This window comes from Eucyclogobius newberryi, unplaced genomic scaffold, assembly GCF_026437365.1.
Source record: "Eucyclogobius newberryi isolate DKJ021-1_F unplaced genomic scaffold, fEucNew1.0.hap1 SCAF_5, whole genome shotgun sequence".
Classification (NCBI taxonomy): Eukaryota; Metazoa; Chordata; class Actinopteri; order Gobiiformes; family Gobiidae; genus Eucyclogobius; species Eucyclogobius newberryi.
In genome coordinates this window covers 43,980,367-44,005,056 of record NW_027316167.1, presented here as the reverse complement: position 1 = coordinate 44,005,056, position 24,690 = coordinate 43,980,367, and the positions used below count along the sequence as shown (strand labels likewise).

At 47.3% G+C, this 24,690-nt stretch overlaps 1 protein-coding gene across 1 annotated transcript in view; it reads left to right on the top strand.

Moving 5' to 3' along the window:
* Positions 1–24,690, top strand: part of LOC140380981 (anoctamin-1-like) — a 112,346-nt gene that overhangs the window by 25,987 nt on the left and 61,669 nt on the right. The window contains exons 7-10 of the mRNA XM_072464978.1: positions 2,325–2,399; positions 6,441–6,642; positions 12,869–12,980; positions 13,070–13,127. Of these exons, the coding sequence (XP_072321079.1) occupies positions 2,325–2,399; positions 6,441–6,642; positions 12,869–12,980; positions 13,070–13,127 (447 nt within the window). The remainder of the gene's footprint in view (positions 1–2,324; positions 2,400–6,440; positions 6,643–12,868; positions 12,981–13,069; positions 13,128–24,690) is intronic.

Below are 24,690 nucleotides of genomic sequence, written 5' to 3'. Positions count from 1 at the left end.
TTAGGCCTGTTTTAGTCCTGTTTTAGGCCTGTTTTAGTCCTGTTTTAGGCCTGTTTTAGGCCTGTTTTAGTCCTATTTTAGGCCTGTTTTAGGCCTGTTTTAGTCCTGCTTTAGTCCTGTTTTAGTCCTCATTGAGTCCTGTTTTAGTCCTATTTTAGTCCTGTTTTAGGCCTGTTTTAGTCCTCATTGAGTTCTGTTTTAGTCCTGTTTTTGTCCTGTTTTAGGCCTGTTTTAGTCCTCATTGAGTCCTGATTTAGGCCTGTTTTAGTCCTGTTTTAGGCCTGTTTTAGTCCTGTTTTAGTCCTGTTTTAGGCCTGTTTTAGTCCTCATTGAGTCCTGTTTTAGTCCTGTTTTAGGCCTGTTTTAGTCCTCATTTTTGTTCTGTTTTAGTCCTGTTTTAGGCCTGTTTTAGTCCTCATTGAGTCCTGTTTTAGGCCTGTTTTAGTCCTGTTTTAGGCCTGTTTTAGTCCTGTTTTAGGCCTGTTTTAGGCCTGTTTTAGTCCTCATTGAGTCCTGTTTTAGTCCTATTTTAGTCCTGTTTTAGGCCTGTTTTAGTCCTCATTGAGCCCTGTTTTAGGCCTGTTTTAGTCCTGTTTTAGGCCTGTTTTAGGCCTGTTTTAGTCCTGTTTTAGTCCTGTTTTAGGCCTGTTTTAGGCCTCATTGAGTCCTGTTTTAGTCCTGTTTTAGGCCTGTTTTAGGCCTGTTTTAGTCCTGTTTTAGGCCTGTTTTAGGCCTGTTTTAGTCCTCATTGAGTCCTGTTTTAGTCCTGTTTTAGTCCTGCTTTAGTCCTGTTTTAGTCCTCATTGAGTCCTGTTTTAGTCCTATTTTAGTCCTGTTTTAGGCCTGTTTTAGTCCTCATTGAGCCCTGTTTTAGGCCTGTTTTAGTCCTGTTTTAGGCCTGTTTTAGTCCTCATTGAGTCCTGTTTTAGTCCTGTTTTAGGCCTGTTTTAGTCCTCATTTTTGTTCTGTTTTAGTCCTGTTTTAGTCCTGTTTTAGGCCTGTTTTAGTCCTCATTGAGTCCTGTTTTAGGCCTGTTTTAGTCCTGTTTTAGGCCTGTTTTAGGCCTGTTTTAGTCCTGTTTTAGTCCTGTTTTAGGCCTGTTTTAGGCCTGTTTTAGGCCTGTTTTAGGCCTGTTTTAGTCCTCATTGAGTCCTGTTTTAGTCCTGTTTTAGGCGTGTTTTAGTCCTCATTGAGTTCTGTTTTAGTCCTGTTTTAGTCCTGTTTTAGGCCTGTTTTAGTCCTCATTGAGTCCTGTTTTAGTCCTGTTTTAGGCCTGTGTTAGTCCTCATTGAGTCCTGTTTTAGGCCTGTTTTAGTCCTCATTGAGTTCTGTTTTAGTCCTGTTTTAGTTCTGTTTTAGGCCTGTTTTAGTCCTCATTGAGTCCTGTTTTAGTCCTGTTTTAGGCCTGTGGGTTAGGGTTAGGGTTAGAAAAAACAGGCCTAAAGCCTGTTTTAGGCCTGTTTAAGTCCTGTTTTAGTCCTGTTTTAGGCCTGTTTTAGTCCTCATTGAGTCCTGTTTTAGTCCTGTTTTAGTCCTGCTTTAGTCCTGTTTTAGTCCTCATTGAGCCCTGTTTTAGGCCTGTTTTAGTCCTGTTTTAGGCCTGTTTTAGTCCTCATTGAGTCCTGTTTTAGTCCTGTTTTAGGCCTGTTTTAGTCCTCATTTTTGTTCTGTTTTAGTCCTGTTTTAGTCCTGTTTTAGGCCTGTTTTAGTCCTCATTGAGTCCTGTTTTAGGCCTGTTTTAGTCCTGTTTTAGGCCTGTTTTAGGCCTGTTTTAGTCCTGTTTTAGGCCTGTTTTAGGCCTGTTTTAGGCCTGTTTTAGGCCTGTTTTAGTCCTCATTGAGTCCTGTTTTAGTCCTGTTTTAGGCGTGTTTTAGTCCTCATTGAGTTCTGTTTTAGTCCTGTTTTAGCCCTGTTTTAGGCCTGTTTTAGTCCTCATTGAGTCCTGTTTTAGTCCTGTTTTAGGCCTGTGTTAGTCCTCATTGAGTCCTGTTTTAGGCCTGTTTTAGTCCTCATTGAGTTCTGTTTTAGTCCTGTTTTAGTTCTGTTTTAGGCCTGTTTTAGTCCTCATTGAGTCCTGTTTTAGTCCTGTTTTAGGCCTGTGGGTTAGGGTTAGGGTTAGAAAAAACAGGCCTAAAGCCTGTTTTAGGCCTGTTTAAGTCCTGTTTTAGACCTGTTTTAGACCTGTTTTAATCCTGTTTTCGGCCTGTTTTAGGCCTGTTTAAGTCCTGTTTAAGTCCTGTTTTAGGCCTGTTTTAGTCCTGTTTTAGGCCTGTTTTAGGCCTGTTTTAGGCCTGTTTTAGTCCTCATTGTGTGTTTGTCCTCAGGGGGAGAAGGTGAAGCTGACGTGCACAGACAGAATTCCCGCCTACGTCACCACACTGTCCGTCATGTTCTTCATGGTACGAGCCAGGTCCACGTCAGATCGCTCGCCGTCTGCAGCTCACAACAAACAAACAGGATTATCATTTTACCAATGCATATGACATCATCTTTTAAACTAGGGTTACACTATAGTCAAAGTATCAGTATTGTCGGCTGAGCAGACGTCCCCTTGATATGCGGCTGATATTCAGAAGCTCTGTATAGTCCAAATATTACGGTAATGGTCACTTTAGCCTCAAGCACAGCAGCTATATGTCTGTCATAACTGCACACCTAGACACATGTGACCCGCTGTGCGGCACATGTGACCCGCTGTGCGGCACATGTGACCCTCTGTGCGGCACATGTGCCCTGCTGTGTGGCACATGTGACCCGCTGTGTGGCACATGTGACCCGCTGTGCGGCTCATGTGACCGCGGCTCATGTGACCCTCTGTGCGGCACATGTGACCCGCTGTGCGGCTCATGTGACCCGCTGTGTGGCACATGTGACCCGCTGTGTGGCACATGTGACCCGCTGTGTGGCACATGTGACCGCGGCTCATGTGACCCTCTGTGCGGCTCATGTGACCCGCTGTGCGGCTCATGTGACTGCGGCTCATGTGACCGCGGCTCATGTGACCCGCTGTGCGGCTCATGTGACCCGCTGTGTGGCACATGTGACCCGCTGTGCGGCTCATGTGACCGCGGCTCATGTGACCCGCTGTGCGGCTCATGTGACCCGCTGTGCGGCTCATGTGACCCGCTGTGCGGCACATGTGACCCGCTGTGCGGCTCATGTGACTGCGGCTCATGTGACCCGTTGTGCGGCACATGTGACCGCGGCTCATGTGACCCGCTGTGAGGCACATGTGACCGCGGCTCATGTGACCCGCTGTGTGGCACATGTGACCCGCTGTGCGGCTCATGTGACCCGCTGTGCGGCTCATGTGACCCGCTGTGCGGCTCATGTTACCCGCTGTGCGGCTCATGTGACCCGCTGTGTGGCACATGTGACCCGCTGTGTGGCACATGTGACCCGCTGTGCGGCTCATGTGACCGCGGCTCATGTGACCCGCTGTGTGGCACATGTGACCCGCTGTGTGGCACATGTGACCCGCTGTGCGGCTCATGTGACCGCGGCTCATGTGACCCGCTGTGCGGCTCATGTGACCCGCTGTGTGGCACATGTGACCCGCTGTGTGGCACATGTGACCCGCTGTGCGGCTCATGTGACCGCGGCTCATGTGACCCGCTGTGCGGCTCATGTGACCCGCTGTGTGGCACATGTGACCCGCTGTGTGGCACATGTGACCCGCTGTGCGGCTCATGTGACCGCGGCTCATGTGACCCGCTGTGCGGCTCATGTGACCCGCTGTGTGGCACATGTGACCCGCTGTGTGGCACATGTGACCCGCTGTGCGGCTCATGTGACCGCGGCTCATGTGACCCTCTGTGCGGCTCATGTGACCCTCTGTGCGGCTCATGTGACCCTCTGTGCGGCTCATGTGACCCGCTGTGCGGCTCATGTGACTGCGGCTCATGTGACTGCGGCTCATGTGACCCGCTGTGCGGCTCATGTGACCCGCTGTGTGGCACATTTGACCCGCTGTGTGGCACATGTGACCCGCTGTGCGGCTCATGTGACCGCGGCTCATGTGACCCGCTGTGCGGCTCATGTGACCCGCTGTGCGGCACATGTGACCCGCTGTGCGGCTCATGTGACCGCGGCTCATGTGACCCGCTGTGCGGCTCATGTGACCCGCTGTGCGGCTCATGTGACCCGCTGTGCGGCACATGTGACCCGCTGTGCGGCACATGTGACCCGCTGTGCGGCACATGTGACCCGCTGTGCGGCTCATGTGACCGCGGCTCATGTGACCCTCTGTGCGGCTCATGTGACCCTCTGTGCGGCTCATGTGACCCGCTGTGCGGCACATGTGACCCGCTGTGCGGCTCATGTGACCCGCTTGACGAGTGACAGATAAGAATACAAACTTTCCTCTGTTTAATAGGAAACTGTTGCTCATATTTCATTGTTGTTTCCTTTGCTTTAGTTTGTCTGAAGTTTCAGGAAGTGAAACTGTTTAATTTAGAACCAAATCAAACCAGTGCAAACTGCACTTCAACACATCCTTGTGGCAGTAATTGTTTTGAAATGCTAAAAAACTCTCTCAGCGACGAACATTAGGAGCACGGCGGGCTCCTCTCCTTCCCTCCTCTCCCTTCCTCCTCTTGCGGCTAGTTTCATGTAGCTGTGCTGTAAATCATTAGACTTATGTTGTAGAACTCACATTTGACTGTTGGCACAGACAATGGAGCACGGGAGCTGTACATACACCGTCTCCACACTGAGACTACGTCACGGGGTGGGCGGGGCACAAGCTCACACTGAGACTACGTCACAGGGTGGGCGGGGCACAAGCTCACACTGAGACTACGTCACGGGGTGGGCGGGGACACGCTCTTACTGAGACTACGTCACGGGGTGGGCGGGGACACGCTCTTACTGAGCCTACGTCACGGGGTGGGCGGGGCACACGCTCACACTGAGACTACGTCACGGGGTGGGCGGGGACACGCTCTTACTGAGACTACGTCACGGGGTGGGCGGGGCACAAGCTCACACTGAGACCACGTCACGGGGTGGGCGGGGACACGCTCTTACTGAGACTACGTCACGGGTTGGGCGGGGCACAAGCTCACACTGAGCCTACGTCACGGGGTGGGCGGGGCACACGCTCACACTGAGCCTACGCCACGGGGTGGGCGGGGCACACGCTCACACTGAGCCTACGTCACGGGGTGGGCGGGGACACGCTCACACTGAGACTAGGTCACGGGGTGGGCGGGGACACGCTCTTACTGAGACTACGTCACGGGTTGGGCGGGGCACAAGCTCACACTGAGCCTACGTCACGGGGTGGGCGGGGCACACGCTCACACTGAGCCTACGCCACGGGGTGGGCGGGGCACACGCTCACACTGAGCCTACGTCACGGGGTGGGCGGGGACACGCTCACACTGAGACTACGTCACGGGGTGGGCGGGGACACGCTCTTACTGAGACTACGTCACGGGGTGGGCGGGGCACAAGCTCACACTGAGACCACGTCACGGGGTGGGCGGGGACACGCTCTTACTGAGACCACGTCACGGGGTGGGCGGGGACACGCTCTTACTGAGACTACGTCACGGGGTGGGCGGGGCACAAGCTCACACTGAGACCACGTCACGGGGTGGGCGGGGACACGCTCTTACTGAGACCACGTCACGGGGTGGGCGGGGACACGCTCTTACTGAGACTACGTCACGGGGTGGGCGGGGCACACGCTCACACTGAGCCTACGTCACGGGTTGAGCGGGGCACACGCTCACACTGAGCCTACGCCACGGGGTGGGCGGGGCACACGCTCACACTGAGCCTACGCCACGGGGTGGGCGGGGACACGCTCTTATTGAGACCACGTCACGGGGTGGGCGGGGACACGCTCTTACTGAGACTACGTCACGGGGTGGGCGGGGCACAAGCTCACACTGAGACCACGTCACGGGGTGGGCGGGGACACGCTCTTACTGAGACTACGTCACGGGGTGGGCGGGGCACACGCTCACACTGAGCCTACGTCACGGGTTGAGCGGGGCACACGCTCACACTGAGCCTACGTCACGGGGTGGGCGGGGCACACGCTCACACTGAGCCTACGCCACGGGGTGGGCGGGGACACGCTCACACTGAGACTACGTCACGGGGTGGGCGGGGACACGCTCTTACTGAGACTACGTCACGGGGTGGGCGGGGACACGCTCTTACTGAGACTACGTCACGGGGTGGGCGGGGGAGCCAGATCGCTCTTCGCAAGGGTGGGGGCGAATCTCAAACCAAGCCGTTTGTATTTCCGGTTTGTGGGCGTGTCCAAGGTATGGGTGATATTTCATAACTATTATGTTATGGGTGTTGCACAAATATACACTTAGGATAGACTACGAAACGGGGAAAAAGCAGGATATGGAACCTTTAACCACTGGATTTTAGCTGACGACATTCTCTCTGGTCCTGATCCTGCCTTTTCCTTGCAGATTCTCGTGACCTTTGCCATTGTGTTTGGAGTCATCCTGTACCGCATCAGCATCAAGGCGGCGCTGCACATGAGCTCGTATCCAGCAGCACGCGCCAACATCCGCGCCACGGTCAAAACCACTGCGGCCATCATCAACCTGATCATCATCATCATTATGGACGAGGTCTACGCGGCTGTGGCACGCTGGCTCACGGCTAAGGGTGAGACACACCCTGTCACTACTACTGCTGCTATAGCTCATAATGACTACATCAACTTCAATCAAAGATCGAACAATCATGGTTAAGTTTTAAATGTATTGTGTGTATTGTGTCTCCCTTTTCTTGGCACCTTTGGCTCATTTTGGTTTGTTTGTTTCTGTATTTGGAAAATGTTCTTTAGAGGGCAGAATAAAGGTTGACCTTTGCTCTGACGTTGGGCGGCAGGTCCTTCTCCTGCATTCACTTCAGTCTTTGGCGTATTGTCGGCTCAGCTCTGGCAACACGCCAAATGATAAAGTGTTTCTGCTTTTTTAAGACAATTATAAGGGTACGTTGGCTATGGCATTTTATGTTCTTAAGGTTTTATATGTTTTTTGTATTTTGAATACGTGTTCTGAAAACATATAACAAAAAAACACATGAAACAGGACAAGACCAGAGTGAACACAATAGATCAGTAAATAAAATCAAAAAGAAGAACGTTAAAGCACATAAAGTCCAACACAAACGTCCAGAGTCTCTCACATTTGTGGCGTAAGTCACTTAAGTCAATGTCAGCCCAGTCCTTGATTGTTGATCATATTTGTGTCGCCAAGAGGACTTTCCATTCGTGTCCATGGCAGAAGTTTGAGGTCCAAATACATAGAGGAATGGTAATGTCAAAAACAGTACATTGTTCTGTCAATATATTTTTTTCAATATTTTTGAGCAACAGGACAGGGTTTGCCTCCTGCTGCCACAGTTTCCTCAGCACTTAACTCCAACCCTTGTGAATAACAGGCACTTTTACACGGTGTTATGAAAAAACGTGACACATTTTTCCAGCAAAATTCCCTCCAGACATAATATGTGTATAATATATATAATATAATATATATATATATATATATATATGTATATATATATATATATACTGCACCACTCTTTGTCCATTCAAAACTTTATTTTCTCTTTCCCATTTGTTTTTGTATTTAGTAGAGTACAAATACAGATTAGTAATGTATTCAATTTAGATATTATTCCCCTTGAATTGGTTCCATAAGCCTTGATAAAAATGTTGGTTAGCAGGTTCTAATGGTCATTACTTTGTTTAATGTCTTGGTTATAATAACTTCTTATTGGTAAATACCAATAAAAGTCAAAGATTCTTTCAACATCAAAGCTTTTCATGTGATTATCTTTTACAATCTGGTGATAAACTTTTAGCCGTGAGTCTCAGGTCAGTTCTATTTGGTACAAATCCTTGGTCATTAAACTTTACCAGTTAAAGATTTTAACATCTTTGTTTAGTTTGTTCTGATCAGCTCCTTCCATGTTGTAAGAACATATTTGAGCCAGGGATTCTTAACTTCCTCCGTCAGACTCAAGTGTCTGTCATCTGCAGTAAGACCTGTACAGGAACCCCCGGCACCACATGACTCTCAGTATAAGACCTGTACAGGAACCCCCGGCACCACATGACTCTCAGTATAAGACCTGTACAGGAACCCCCGGCACCACATGACTCTCAGTATAAGACCTGTACAGGAACCCCCGGCACCACATGACTCTCAGTATAAGACCTGTACAGGAACCCCCGGCACCACATGACTCTCAGTATAAGACCTGTACAGGAACCCCCGGCACCACATGACTCTCAGTATAAGACCTGTACAGGAACCCCCGGCACCACATGACTCTCAGTATAAGACCTGTACAGGAACCCCCGGCACCACATGACTCTCAGTATAAGACCTGTACAGGAACCCCCGGCACCACATGACTCTCAGTATAAGACCTGTACAGGAACCCCCGGCACCACATGACTCTCAGTATAAGACCTGTACAGGAACCCCCGGCACCACATGACTCTCAGTATAAGACCTGTACAGGAACCCCCGGCACCACATGACTCTCAGTATAAGACCTGTACAGGAACCCCCGGCACCACATGACTCTCAGTATAAGACCTGTACAGGAACCCCCGGCACCACATTACTCTCAGTATAAGACCTGTACAGGAACCCCCGGCACCACATGACTCTCAGTATAAGACCTGTACAGGAACCCCCGGCACCACATCACTCTCAGTATAAGACCTGTACAGGAACCCCCGGCACCACATGACTCTCAGTATAAGACCTGTACAGGAACCCCCGGCACCACATTACTCTCAGTATAAGACCTGTACAGGAACCCCCGGCACCACATGACTCTCAGTATAAGACCTGTACAGGAACCCCCGGCACCACATTACTCTCAGTATAAGACCTGTACAGGAACACCCGGCACCACATTACTCTCAGTATAAGACCTGTACAGGAACACCCGGCACCACATTACTCTCAGTATAAGACCTGTACAGGAACCCCCGGCACCACATTACTCTCAGTATAAGACCTGTACAGGAACCTCCGGCACCACATGACTCTCAGTATAAGACCTGTACAGGAACCCCCGGCACCACATGACTCTCAGTATAAGACCTGTACAGGAACCCTCGGCACCACATGACTCTCAGTATGTTCCCATTGAGCTTCATATTCTGGATCACACCAGAACAGCAGCGAGCTGAAATAATTTTTCAGACAAGATAAACCCCTCCCTCCTTTTTCTTTTGATAATTTTAGAGTTTTAAATCAGATTTGAGGTTTCTTGCCTTGCCGTACAAATCATGAGATAGTTTCATTCCACTCTGGAACAGATAGAAATCTATCCAAGACATTTTTCAATTCAATTTATTTTTGTAACACCCAAAATCACAACAGCAGTTGCCTCGAGGGGCAACAGTGAAAAACAGATTAAACAATGTTCATGGGGCTTGGCAATGTCCCAGCGTCCCGTGTCCTTTGACAAATAACCCAAGTCCCAATGACCCTCCTTTAAAAAAGAAAAGAGTACATTTTTTAAGATCTTTCTTTATAGTGGGAAAACGGTGTATAGTTTTTCTCTAAGATTGTTGATAGTTCTTTATGGAGGACCACACCTAAATATTTAAGGGATTTAATTTGCCATTTAAGTGGGTAAGTCTTTCCAAAGGACAGAAGGGCGCCAGTAAAATATTCGACCGATATCATGGAAGAAATCACATTAAGTATGGAAATTTCTGGTTTGGTCAGATATAGTAGGACATCATCTGTCTAGTAATTTTATGTTCTGTTCTGTCAATTGAGACACCAAAAATTGTTTCCGATTGTCTAATATATATAGTCAATGTTCCAAGTAAAGTCAGTGAGTCTGACAAGTGACCATTCATTTTGATGTTGGACAATTCTAAATGTCTCCAATATGTTTTATTATTAAATAGTGTATTTTAAGTTTGGTTAGGATAAAAAGCTTTCTCAGCATCCAAACTAATGATTACAGCATTGTTTCATTGGTTTTGTATATGGTTCATGATGTAAGATCGTCTTATGTCGTCTTGTGTTTGTCGTTTGCTCATAAATTTGGGAATATTTGTTCTATTCTTTTGGACATAATTGAGTTTACATGATAGTCCACATTCAGAATTTAGATTGGTCTGTATGCAGCACAAATGTCGATCTTTCCCCCTTTAGGTATTAAGGATTTGATGGCTTCCTTCCAACTCGAAGGGATTTTAGCTTAGAGCAGCGGCTCTACTACAAGCTCCTCCCAAGTGACTGAGCTCCTCCCCCTATCTCTAAGGGAGCGCCCAGCCACTCGGCGGAGGAAACTAATTTCGACCGCTTGTATCCGCGATCTTGTCCTTTCGGTCATTACCCAAAGCTCATGACCATAGGTGAGGTCAGAACGTAGAGTGACCGGTAAATTGAGAGCTTTGCCTTTCGGCTCAGCTCCCTCTTCACCACAACGGTCGATGCAGCGACTGCATCACTGCAGCTGCTGCACCGATCCAACTGTCAATCTCACGCTCCATCCTTCCCTCACTCGTGAACAAGACCCCAAGATACTTGAACTCCTCCACTTGGGACAAGGACCCCCCACCCACCTGGAGAGAACAAGGACCCCCCACCCACCTGGAGAGGGCAAGGACCCCCCACCCACCTGGAGAGGACAAGGACCCCCCACCCACCTGGAGAGGGCAAGGACCCCCCACCCACCTGGAGAGGGCAAGGACCCCCCACCCACCTGGAGAGGACAAGACACTTTTTCCGGTTGAGAACCATGGCCTCGGATTTGGAGGTGCCGATTCTCATCCCAGCCGCTTCACACTCGGCTCAAACCGTCCCAGTGCATGTTGCAGTTCCGGGTTTGATGGAGCCATCAGGACAACATCGTCTGCAAACAGCAGAGATGAGATCCTGTGGTCCCCAAACCGGACACATTCTGACCCCTGACTGCGCCTAGAAATTCTGTCCATAAAAACTATGAACAAAACCGTCAGCAAAGGACAGCCTTGGTGGAGTCCAACATGCACTGGGAACAGGTCTGACTGCCGGCAATGCTAACACAGCTCCTGCATGAGGTGCGAGATGAAGACCCTACTGACAGAGGGCTCCGCAAGACGTTCCCAACAGACCCTCACAATGAGCTTGGGTCTGCCAAGTCTGTCCGACTTCATCCTCCTCCAGCGGATCCAACTCACCACCAGGTGGTGCTCTACAGCTCCGCCCCTCTCTTCACCCGAGTGGCCAAGACAAGCTGCGGAAGGTCAGATGACACAACAACAAAGTCGATCATTGACCTCCGGCCTGTGTCCTGGTACCACGTGCACTGATGGACCTTGTGCTTGAACATGGTGTTCGTTATGGACAATCCGTGGCACAGAAGTCCAATAACTGAACACCGCTCGGGTTCAGATGGGGGAAGCCGTTCTTCCCGATCGCCCCTCTCCAGGTGTCACTGTCATTGCCCACATGGGCGTTGAAGTCCCCGAGTAGAGTCCCCGGTCGGTGAACTGTCCAGTACCCCTCGCAGTACTCTGCACTGTGAGAAACCACTGTGAGACGCTCACCGTCGAGCACTTACCCCAGGCCTTGCTCCAGGATGGGGCCCCGGTAACGCCAATCCGGGCGACGTGTCAATGTCCTTTGTCATAATTTGTACAAATTGCGGGTCATTGAGTAGACTAGCATTAAATCTCCAAAGTGTGTTTTTTTTTTGGTTGCTGTTCCAGATTTACAGTGATGTAAATAGGAGCACGATCACTTAGGTCTATGGAACCCATGTCTGCCTCTGTAATTTTGTACTTATCTTTGTTGAAAAATGTCTATTCCAGTATATTGCAGACTTTAGGATTCATCTCATCATCCAGATATCGATCAAGCCTATCGAAATGCTCTTGTATGTCATCTGCAAAAGGTCAATAAATAAATGAATAAAATAAGCATTTCAGTTCACCATAAAATTCGGACCATTTAACACACCTGAATATCAATATCTTATATATATAAGGAAAAAAAAAGTCTCTAAGCCGCAGGTGTCCTTGTTGTAAGATATTTACACCAAAGATAGTACACGGTGGTGATGCGCGGCTTGTCTTTAAGTTGAGGGCGGGGCCAAAAGATTCTCATTTCATTGCGGGAGGCGTTGGAGCGGATTATAAAATGCTGATTATCACACGCTCCACGAGTATCTTTGTGTTTAGATGCGTCTAAAGTCAGTTGCTCATTAGACTTATTTCTTCCTGAATATGAGTATTGTAATAAAACACATTTTGAAGCTTAACAGAGAACACATCAGAGATGTCCCTACTGTCCCCTCTGTCCTTGATTTCTTTGTGTGAGCTGACATGCCCGTGTTTGCCCCACATCTGGCTCTGCTGCTGCGCTTCCACTGAAGTCTTCTTCTTCTGCTGCTAGAGCGCCCCTAGAGGCTGTTGGCCTGTGAAAATCTATAAATTAGCCGTATCGTTGTATAGGCCGCAGGATTCAAAGCATGTGAAAAAAGTAGCGGCTTATAGTCTTTTTAGGGTACTTTCATTTATTTGAAGAAAATATATCGGTCCTGGTGGAATATCTACCATATCTGCCAGAGTTTGGCCAATAGTCGATATTTCTTCAAGTGCCCATATCAGCTGATAATATCTGCCAACAGATATATCGGTTGGGCCCTAGGAGAAAGTACAGATACCTGCTCTCAAATGTAGTGACATGAAAGTGTAAATATACTTTTTTTTAAACAGTACTTTTAGTTTGATTTATAGTGCGTAAATATAAAGGTTGTTTATGTTGTTAAGGAGTTTCACCTAAAATGGCAGGAAAACCATGAGTCCAGATGATTAAGTATCATTTCTGAGCTTTTGCATTTTGACCTATGTTTTTAGAGGTCCCGAAAACTGACAAGAGCTTTGAGGAACGTCTCATCTTCAAAACCTTCACCCTAAAGTTTGTCAACGCCTTCACGCCCATCGTCTATCTGGCCTTCTTCAGGGGCAGGTACAACCTTGAGGCCTTTTCAAATGGTGTTCTGATCAACTCATTGAGAAACTCTTGTGGTGTCATGTGAATGCTTTTGTGCTCCTCAGGCTGGTGGGCCGCCCAGGTGCTTATCTCTATGTGGTGGGCTCGTACAGAATGGAGGAGGTAAGAGCCTGAAGACTCTGGGCAAAATCATATGCTCAAACAATCATTTGAACCATGTGAAAGCATTTTCCTTTTGAATCTTATGAACAATGTTCCCTCTAAATCTTCATGTGTCTGAGCAAACTCACAAACTCCCTGAGCGATCCCTCGGACCCCTGTGAGCAACATCAGAGGTGCACTGTGGTCACACCAGAATCAGAATCAAAAAAGGGTCATTTCATTGCTAATCAACAGAATTCACAAACATAGGAACTTGCTTTGGTGATTTGGTGCAACATAAAACAATGAACAATGATAAAACAACCTATAGAAGTCAAAAAGAGCAGCCCGGACCGGACCATAGCCCTCAAGTACTCGGCCTGTTTGACGCTGGGCTCTGGAGTTTTTATTGCCTCTAAAGTACTTGGATAAATGCTGTACAAAGAAAATGGGTGCTGATCATGAAATTAATACAAAATCTGTACAAACCAATATTCAGCTCTTTTTTTTATGTGTTATGTGTTTATTTTCCATTCTGGTTGGGTTTGTATTTTGTGAGCAGTGCAGATTTTCTGAGACCTTTGCAGCGGTGCTTTAGCCACTTAAGTCATTAAAAAAAACACATTTGAAAACATTTTTGGATAAAAAATATACAAAGGGAAATGTGCAAAAATATATCAGTCTTACATAAAGTTAATGCATTTTGGTTGACAATATGCTTAAGGTTTCTAAACTGTACATTGATCTTTATTTCATTGCCTGGAAGTTTGAGGAAACACTTACAACACAACAATTAAGTTAAAGAAATAATAGAGGATTTTTTGGTCCCAAATCTGAGTCTCATTGACTCGATTAGTCCTCCCACATGTCAATCATTCCCTACGTCCTCATAGCTGTCAACTTATCAAGGAGGCTATGCGTGAGATTAAGACACGCCCCTTACGCATTTTGAAGCACTGTTTAATAGGAAGAATTGGCGTACACAATAGATGCGTACATAATAAATGGATGGCCCCGCCCCCGTAGGCTTCTTCTTTCAGTTTGAGTTGAACCATTGACAGATACGGTGGAAGAGATTTGTTTTTCAATATCGTTATGGTCTTTGCTGTCGATGCAACTGACGCTCCGCGTGCAAAGTGTGCATCAAAAACCATGTTTCTCTGCGATGACACGAGGACTGTGTCCACTCTGTGTCCACTCTGTGTCCACTCTGTGTCAACTCTGTGTCCACTCTGTTTCCACTCTGTGTCCACTCTGTGTCCACTCTGTGTAAACTCTGTGTCCACTCTGTTTCCACTCTGTGTCCACTCTGTGTCCACTCTGTGTCAACTCTGTGTCAACTCTGTGTCCACTCTGTTTCCACTCTGTGTCCACTCTGTGTCCACTCTGTGTCAACTCTGTGTCCACTCTGTTTCCACTCTGTGTCCACTCTGTGTCCACTGTTTCCACTCTGTGTCCACTCTGTGTCCACTCTGTGTCCACTCTGTGTCCACTCTGTTTCCACTCTGTGTCCACTCTGTGTCCACTGTTTCCACTCTGTGTTCACTCTGTTTCCACTCTGTTTCCACTCTGTGTCCTCTCTGTGTCCACTCTGTGTCCACTCTGTGTCCTCTCTGTGTCCACTCTGTGTCCTCTCTGTGTCCTCTCTGTGTCCTCTCTGTTTCCACTCTGTGTCCACTCTGTGTCCACTCCTGGCACCACTTAACTTGGTCTTTTGGAGCAGGTTCACAGCTGATAACTCGAGTGATTGTTGTGACCATGTGTCATGTCAGCAGTAGATCTACGGTGGCCTGTTGGAAGCGTTCACATTTCCTGACCACAGTGACAGTGCTGGACGCCATCGGGAAGGGCATTTTTTCTAATTGAAATGTATTATTTAGCGTGCGAAAAGGCCATCAGCGCGTGAGAGCGTGAGGCAGGTCATAAATGCATGACTCTCACGCGCTCTCATGAGAGTTGACAGGTATGCGTGCTACTGCACACCTGCAGCCTTGTTCCCATAGCAGCACGTTTCCATGGCTACACATGCGTGGTTGACATGTCGGTGTGTGTTTAGTGAGTTCCTTCAGTTACAGGACAAACATGACACAGAGAAAGACTGTGTTCCAGCTCAGAAGAGACGAGAGATGATGCGATCCCTCGTGCTAATAAACAAACGCACGAGTAGCAGCGCTGCTGTTGTGCGCTTCTGCACGACTGTGCGCGTGTGTTTCTGCACGACTGTGCGCGTGTGCTTCTGCACGACTCTGCGCGTCTGCTTCTGCACGACTGTGCGCGTGCGCTTCTGCACGACTGTGCGCGTGTGTTTCTGCATGACTGTGCGCGTGTGCTTCTGCACGACTGTGCGCGTGTGCTTCTGCACGACTGTGCGCGTGTGCTTCTGCACGACTGTGCGCGTGTGCTTCTGCACGACTCTGCGCGTCTGCTTCTGCACGACTGTGCGCGTGCGCTTCTGCACGACTGTGCGCGTGCGCTTCTGCACGACTGTGCGCGTGTGTTTCTGCACGACTGTGCGCGTGTGCTTCTGCACGACTCTGCGCGTCTGCTTCTGCACGACTGTGCGCGTGCGCTTCTGCACGACTGTGCGCGTGCGCTTCTGCACGACTGTGCGCGTGCGCTTCTGCACGACTGTGCGCGTGTGCTTCTGCACGACTCTGCGCGTCTGCTTCTGCACGACTGTGCGCGTGCGCTTCTGCACGACTGTGCGCGTGCGCTTCTGCACGACTGTGCGCGTGCGTTTCTGCACGACTGTGCGCGTGCGCTTCTGCACGACTGTGCGCGTGTGTTTCTGCATGACTGTGCGCGTGCGCTTCTGCACGACTGTGCGCGTGTGCTTCTGCACGACTGTGCGCGTGTGTTTCTGCACGACTGTGCGCGTGTGCTTCTGCACGACTCTGCGCGTCTGCTTCTGCACGACTGTGCGCGTGCGCTTCTGCACGACTGTGCGCGTGCGCTTCTGCACAACTGTGCGCGTGTGTTTCTGCATGACTGTGCGCGTGTGCTTCTGCACGACTGTGCGTGTGTGTTTCTGCATGACTGTGCGCGTGTGCTTCTGCACGACTGTGCGCGTGTGCTTCTGCAGACTGTGCGCGTGTGTTTCTGCATGACTGTGCGCGTGTGTTTCTGCATGACTGTGCGCGTGTGTTTCTGCATGACTGTGCGCGTGTGCTTCTGCACGACTGTGCGCGTGTGTTTCTGCATGACTGTGCGCGTGTGCTTCTGCACGACTGTGCGCGTGTGCTTCTGCACGACTGTGCGCGTGTGTTTCTGCACGACTGTGCGCGTGTGCTTCTGCACGACTGTGCGCGTGTGCTTCTGCACGACTGTGCGCGTGTGTTTCTGCATGACTGTGCGCGTGTGCTTCTGCACGACTGTGCGCGTGTGCTTCTGCACGACTGTGCGCGTGTGTTTCTGCACGACTGTGCGCATGTGCATGTGCACCTTTCAAAAAGGAACTAACAGTCGCTTGAGTTCTTAAATCTGCGAAAAATCCTCCATTATAATCCTTTAACGTAAATAACACACAATTGATGTGAAGATAAATAAATGTAGAAAAGAAAGTTTGTTTTCTGTTAATTCAAATCATTTACTTTTATTTCATTACTACAATGATGTGGGCATTGTATATATGTGTATTTTTTTTTTTTTATCATAATCACAAATGCTTGCATCATGGGTCCAATATGCAATGTTACAATTTAAAATAATTCATTCACTGCATCTCCTTCGGGAGGTGTTCATGGATTCCTTTAAATATTCACTAACTTCAAAGTCTTCAGATGTCTCAGAATTTAATTCACTACTTTGTCCATGTCTAGGATAGGAAAGTGAATAGTCACATTTAGACCTGGTTTGATCCGAGTCTGGGCCTAGAACGCTTTTTTAGATCTGGTGGTAGTTGGACAGCCAAATACATATATTCTTTGTGGTCCTTGTGTAAAATGTTTGGTGTATACTTTTGCCTTCATACAGCAAAAAAACGAATGAATAGCAACGATTGCCTAGAATTTAATCCAGTTTTTGACCTGACTCAACTGAGAAAAGCTGACAAGTTGTAATTACCTTTCATTCAAATGTGATGAAGTATCCACTTTTCAGACCTGAGGCATTTGGCCAAAACTCTAGAGGAAATGACACAGTTCAGAGACATGAGCTCAGACAAATCACATTTCTCATTGTGTTCCTCAGTGTGTGAACTCCTATTGTTCCTCAGTGTGTGAACTCCTCTTGTTCTTCAGGGTGTGAACTCCTCTTGTTCCTCAGTGTGTGAACTCCTATTGTTCTTCAGGGTGTGAACTCCTCTTGTTCTTCAGTGTGTGAACTCCTATTGTTCTTCAGTGTGTGAACTCCTCTTGTTCCTCAGTGTGTGAACTCCTATTGTTCCTCAGTGTGTGAACTCCTATTGTTCCTCAGTGTGTGAACTCCTCTTGTTCCTCAGTGTGTGAACTCCTATTGTTCCTCAGTGTGTGAACTCCTATTGTTCTTCAGGGTGTGAACTCCTCTTGTTCTTCAGTGTGTGAACTCCTATTGTTCTTCAGTGTGTTAACTCCTCTTGTTCTTCAGGGTGTGAACTCCTCTTGTTCCTCAGTGTGTGAACTCCTATTGTTCTTCAGTGTGTGAACTCCTATTGTTCCTCAGTGTGTGAACTCCTCTTGTTCTTCAGGGTGTGAACTCCTCTTGTTCCTCAGTGTGTGAACTCCTATTGTTCTTCAGGGTGTGAACTCCTCTTGTTCCTCAGTGTGTGAACTCCTATTGTTCTTCAGGGTGTGAACTCCTCTTGTTCCTCAGTGTGTGAACTCCTATTGTTCCTCAGTGTGTGAACTCCTATTGTTCCTCAGTGTGTGAACTCCTCTTGTTCCTCAGTGTGTGAACTCCTATTGTTCCTCAGTGTGTGAACTCCTATTGTTCTTCAGGGTGTGAACTCCTCTTGTTCCTCAGTGTGTGAACTCCTCTTGTTCCTCAGTGTGTGAACTCCTCTTGTTCCTCAGTGTGTGAACTCCTCTTGTTCCTCAGTGTGTGAACTCCTCTTGTTCTTCAGTGTGTTAACTCCTCTTGTTCTTCAGTGTGTTAACTCCTATTGTTCCTCAGTGTGTGAACTCCTCTTGTTCCTCAGTGTGTGAACTCCTCTTGTTCCTCAGTGTGTTAACTCCTCTTGTTCTTCAGGGTGTGAACTCCTCTTGTTCCTCAGTGTGTGAACTCCTATTGTTCCTCAGTGTGTGAACTCCTCTTGTTCCTCAGTGTGTGAACTCCTATTGTTCCTCAGTGTGTGAACTCCTCTTGTTCCTCAGTGTGTGAACTCCTCTTGTTCCTCAGTGTGTGAACTCCTCTTGTTCCTCAGTGTGTGAACTCCTCTTGTTCTTCAGTGTGTTAACTCCTCTTGTTCTTCAGTGTGTTAACTCCTATTGTTCCTCAGTGTGTGAACTCCTCTTGTTCCTCAGTGTGTGAACTCCTCTTGTTCCTCAGTGTGTTAACTCCTCTTGTTCTTCAGGGTGTGAACTCCTCTTGTTCCTCAGTGTGTGAACTCCTATTGTTCCTCAGTGTGTGAACTCCTCTTGTTCTTCAGTGTGTTAACTCCTCTTGTTCTTCAGGGTGTGAACTCCTCTTGTTCTTCAGTGTGTTAACTCCTCTTGTTCTTCAGTGTGTTAACTCCTCTTGTTCCTCAGTGTGTGCACTCCTCTTGTTCCTCAGTGTGTGAACTCCTCTTGTTCTTCAGTGTGTGAACTCCTCTTGTTCCTCAGTGTGTGAACTCCTATTGTTCTTCAGTGTGTTAACTCCTCTTGTTCCTCAGTGTGTGAACTCCTCTTGTTCCTCAGTGTGTGAACTCCTCTTGTTCCTCAGTGTGTGAACTCCTCTTGTTCTTCAGTGTGTTAACTCCTCTTGTTCCTCAGTGTGTTAACTCCTCTTGTTCCTCAGTGTGTGAACTCCTATTGTTCTTCAGGGTGTGAACTCCTCTTGTTCTTCAGGGTGTGAACTCCTCTTGTTCCTCAGTGTGTGAACTCCTCTTGTTCTTCAGTGTGTGAACTCCTCTTGTTCTTCAGTGTGTGAACTCCTATTGTTCTTCAGGGTGTGAACTCCTCTTGTTCCTCAGTGTGTGAACTCCTCTTGTTCTTCAGTGTGTTAACTCCTCTTGTTCCTCAGTGTGTTAACTCCTCTTGTTCCTCAGTGTGTGAACTCCTATTGTTCTTCAGTGTGTGAACTCCTCTTGTTCTTCAGTGTGTTAACTCCTATTGTTCCTCAGTGTGTGAACTCCTCTTGTTCCTCAGTGTGTGAACTCCTCTTGTTCTTCAGTGTGTGAACTCCTATTGTTCCTCAGTGTGTGAACTCCTCTTGTTCTTCAGTGTGTTAACTCCTCTTGTTCTTCAGTGTGTGAACTCCTATTGTTCCTCAGTGTGTGAACTCCTCTTGTTCTTCAGTGTGTTAACTCCTCTTGTTCTTCAGTGTGTGAACTCCTATTGTTCCTCAGTGTGTGAACTCCTCTTGTTCCTCAGTGTGTGAACTCCTATTGTTCCTCAGTGTGTGAACTCCTCTTGTTCCTCAGTGTGTGAACTCCTCTTGTTCTTCAGTGTGTTAACTCCTATTGTTCTTCAGTGTGTTAACTCCTCTTGTTCCTCAGTGTGTTAACTCCTATTGTTCCTCAGTGTGTGAACTCCTCTTGTTCCTCAGTGTGTGAACTCCTCTTGTTCTTCAGTGTGTGAACTCCTATTGTTCTTCAGGGTGTGAACTCCTCTTGTTCCTCAGTGTGTGAACTCCTCTTGTTCTTCATTGTGTGAACTCCTATTGTTCCTCAGTGTGTGAACTCCTCTTGTTCCTCAGTGTGTGAACTCCTCTTGTTCTTCAGTGTGTGAACTCCTATTGTTCTTCAAGGTGTGAACTCCTATTGTTCCTCAGTGTGTGAACTCCTCTTGTTCTTCAGTGTGTGAACTCCTATTGTTCCTCAGTGTGTGAACTCCTCTTGTTCTTCAGTGTGTTAACTCCTCTTGTTCTTCAGTGTGTTAACTCCTCTTGTTCCTCAGTGTGTGAACTCCTCTTGTTCCTCAGAGTGTTAACTCCTCTTGTTCTTCAAGGTGTGAACTCCTATTGTTCCTCAGTGTGTGAACTCCTCTTGTTCTTCAGTGTGTGAACTCCTATTGTTCCTCAGTGTGTGAACTCCTCTTGTTCCTCAGAGTGTTAACTCCTCTTGTTCTTCAGTGTGTGAACTCCTCTTGTTCCTCAGTGTGTGAACTCCTCTTGTTCTTCAGTGTGTGAACTCCTATTGTTCTTCAAGGTGTGAACTCCTATTGTTCCTCAGTGTGTGAACTCCTCTTGTTCTTCAGTGTGTTAACTCCTCTTGTTCCTCAGTGTGTGAACTCCTCTTGTTCCTCAGTGTGTGAACTCCTCTGGTTCTTCAGTGTGTTAACTCCTATTGTTCCTCAGTGTGTGAACTCCTATTGTTCTTCAGTGTGTGAACTCCTCTTGTTCCTCAGTGTGTGAACTCCTATTGTTCCTCAGTGTGTTAACTCCTATTGTTCCTCAATGTGTGAACTCCTATTGTTCCTCAGTGTGTGAACTCCTATTGTTCCTCAGTGTGTGAACTCCTATTGTTCCTCAGTGTGTGAACTCCTATTGTTCTTCAGTGTGTGAACTCCTCTTGTTCTTCAGTGTGTTAACTCCTCTTGTTCTTCAGGGTGTGAACTCCTCTTGTTCTTCAGGGTGTGAACTCCTCTTGTTCCTCAGTGTGTGAACTCCTCTTGTTCTTCAGTGTGTTAACTCCTCTTGTTCCTCAGTGTGTGAACTCCTCTTGTTCCTCAGTGTGTGAACTCCTCTTGTTCCTCAGTGTGTTAACTCCTCTTGTTCCTCAGTGTGTGAACTCCTCTTGTTCCTCAGTGTGTGAACTCCTATTGTTCTTCAGTGTGTGAACTCCTCTTGTTCCTCAGTGTGTGAACTCCTATTGTTCTTCAGTGTGTGAACTCCTCTTGTTCCTCAGTGTGTGAACTCCTATTGTTCCTCAGTGTGTTAACTCCTCTTGTTCCTCAGTGTGTGAACTCCTCTTGTTCCTCAGTGTGTGAACTCCTCTTGTTCCTCAGTGTGTGAACTCCTATTGTTCTTCAGTGTGTGAACTCCTCTTGTTCCTCAGTGTGTGAACTCCTATTGTTCCTCAGTGTGTGAACTCCTATTGTTCCTCAGTGTGTGAACTCCTATTGTTCTTCAGTGTGTGAACTCCTCTTGTTCTTCAGTGTGTTAACTCCTCTTGTTCCTCAGTGTGTGAACTCCTCTTGTTCCTCAGTGTGTGAACTCCTCTTGTTCTTCAGTGTTAACTCCTCTTGTTCCTCAGTGTGTGAACTCCTATTGTTCCTCAGTGTGTTAACTCCTCTTGTTCCTCAGTGTGTGAACTCCTCTTGTTCTTCAGTGTGTTAACTCCTCTTGTTCCTCAGTGTGTGAACTCCTATTGTTCTTCAGTGTGTTAACTCCTCTTGTTCTTCAGTGTTAACTCCTCTTGTTCCTCAGTGTGTGAACTCCTCTTGTTCCTCAGTGTGTTAACTCCTCTTGTTCTTCAGGGTGTGAACTCCTCTTGTTCCTCAGTGTGTGAACTCCTATTGTTCTTCAGGGTGTGAACTCCTCTTGTTCTTCAGTGTGTTAACTCCTCTTGTTCCTCAGTGTGTTAACTCCTCTTGTTCCTCAGTGTGTGAACTCCTATTGTTCTTCAGTGTGTGAACTCCTCTTGTTCTTCAGTGTGTTAACTCCTATTGTTCCTCAGTGTGTGAACTCCTCTTGTTCCTCAGTGTGTGAACTCCTCTTGTTCTTCAGTGTGTGAACTCCTATTGTTCCTCAGTGTGTGAACTCCTCTTGTTCTTCAGTGTGTTAACTCCTCTTGTTCTTCAGTGTGTGAACTCCTATTGTTCCTCAGTGTGTGAACTCCTCTTGTTCCTCAGTGTGTGAACTCCTCTTGTTCCTCAGTGTGTGAACTCCTCTTGTTCTTCAGTGTGTTAACTCCTATTGTTCTTCAGTGTGTTAACTCCTCTTGTTCCTCAGTGTGTTAACTCCTATTGTTCCTCAGTGTGTGAAGTCCTCTTGTTCCTCAGTGTGTGAACTCCTCTTGTTCTTCAGTGTGTGAACTCCTATTGTTCTTCAGGGTGTGAACTCCTCTTGTTCCTCAGTGTGTGAACTCCTCTTGTTCCTCAGTGTGTGAACTCCTCTTGTTCTTCAGTGTGTGAACTCCTATTGTTCTTCAAGGTGTGAACTCCTATTGTTCCTCAGTGTGTGAACTCCTCTTGTTCTTCAGTGTGTGAACTCCTATTGTTCCTCAGTGTGTGAACTCCTCTTGTTCTTCAGTGTGTTAACTCCTCTTGTTCTTCAGTGTGTTAACTCCTCTTGTTCCTCAGAGTGTTAACTCCTCTTGTTCTTCAGTGTGTGAACTCCTCTTGTTCCTCAGTGTGTGAACTCCTCTTGTTCTTCAGTGTGTGAACTCCTATTGTTCTTCAAGGTGTGAACTCCTATTGTTCCTCAGTGTGTGAACTCCTCTTGTTCTTCAGTGTGTTAACTCCTCTTGTTCCTCAGTGTGTGAACTCCTCTTGTTCCTCAGTGTGTGAACTCCTCTTGTTCTTCAGTGTGTTAACTCCTATTGTTCCTCAGTGTGTGAACTCCTATTGTTCTTCAGTGTGTGAACTCCTCTGGTTCTTCAGTGTGTGAACTCCTCTTGTTCCTCAGTGTGTGAACTCCTATTGTTCCTCAGTGTGTTAACTCCTATTGTTCCTCAATGTGTGAACTCCTATTGTTCTTCAGTGTGTGAACTCCTCTGGTTCTTCAGTGTGTGAACTCCTCTTGTTCTTCAGTGTGTGAACTCCTCTTGTTCCTCAGTGTGTGAACTCCTCTTGTTCTTCAGTGTGTTAACTCCTCTTGTTCTTCAGTGTGTGAACTCCTATTGTTCCTCAGTGTGTGAACTCCTATTGTTCCTCAGTGTGTTAACTCCTCTTGTTCCTCAGTGTGTGAACTCCTCTTGTTCCTCAGTGCGTTAACTCCTCTTGTTCTTCAGTGTGTTAACTCCTCTTGTTCTTCAGTGTGTGAACTCCTCTTGTTCTTCAGTGTGTGAACTCCTATTGTTCCTCAGTGTGTGAACTCCTATTGTTCCTCAGTGTGTGAACTCCTATTGTTCTTCAGTGTGTGAACTCCTCTTGTTCCTCAGTGTGTGAACTCCTATTGTTCTTCAGTGTGTGAACTCCTCTTGTTCTTCAGTGTGTGAACTCCTCTTGTTCCTCAGTGTGTGAACTCCTATTGTTCCTCAGTGTGTTAACTCCTATTGTTCCTCATTGTGTGAACTCCTATTGTTCCTCAGTGTGTGAACTCCTCTTGTTCCTCAGTGTGTGAACTCCTATTGTTCCTCAGTGTGTGAACTCCTCTTGTTCCTCAGTGTGTGAACTCCTATTGTTCTTTAGTGTGTGAACTCCTCTTGTTCCTCAGTGTGTTAACTCCTCTTGTTCCTCAGTGTGTTAACTCCTCTTGTTCTTCAGTGTGTGAACTCCTCTTGTTCCTCAGTGTGTGAACTCCTATTGTTCTTCAGTGTGTGAAATCCTCTTGTTCCTCAGTGTGTGAACTCCTCTTGTTCTTCAGTGTGTTAACTCCTCTTGTTCCTCAGTGTGTTAACTCCTCTTGTTCTTCAGTGTGTTAACTCCTCTTGTTCTTCAGTGTGTGAACTCCTCTTGTTCTTCAGTGTGTGAACTCCTATTGTTCTTCAAGGTGTGAACTCCTATTGTTCCTCAGTGTGTGAACTCCTCTTGTTCTTCAGTGTGTGAACTCCTATTGTTCCTCAGTGTGTGAACTCCTCTTGTTCTTCAGGGTGTGAACTCCTCTTGTTCTTCAGTGTGTTAACTCCTCTTGTTCTTCAGTGTGTTAACTCCTCTTGTTCCTCAGAGTGTTAACTCCTCTTGTTCCTCAGTGTGTGAACTCCTCTTGTTCTTCAGGGTGTGAACTCCTCTTGTTCCTCAGTGTGTGAACTCCTCTTGTTCCTCAGTGTGTGAACTCCTACTGTTCCTCAGTGTGTGAACTCCTCTTGTTCCTCAGTGTGTGAACTCCTCTTGTTCCTCAGTGTGTTAACTCCTCTTGTTCTTCAGTGTGTGAACTCCTCTTGTTCTTCAGTGTGTTAACTCCTCTTGTTCTTCAGTGTGTGAACTCCTCTTGTTCTTCAGTGTGTGAACTCCTATTGTTCTTCAGGGTGTGAACTCCTCTTGTTCCTCAGTGTGTGAACTCCTCTTGTTCTTCATTGTGTGAACTCCTATTGTTCCTCAGTGTGTGAACTCCTCTTGTTCCTCAGTGTGTGAACTCCTCTTGTTCTTCAGTGTGTGAACTCCTATTGTTCTTCAAGGTGTGAACTCCTATTGTTCCTCAGTGTGTGAACTCCTCTTGTTCTTCAGTGTGTGAACTCCTATTGTTCCTCAGTGTGTGAACTCCTCTTGTTCTTCAGTGTGTTAACTCCTCTTGTTCTTCAGTGTGTTAACTCCTCTTGTTCCTCAGTGTGTGAACTCCTCTTGTTCCTCAGAGTGTTAACTCCTCTTGTTCTTCAAGGTGTGAACTCCTATTGTTCCTCAGTGTGTGAACTCCTCTTGTTCTTCAG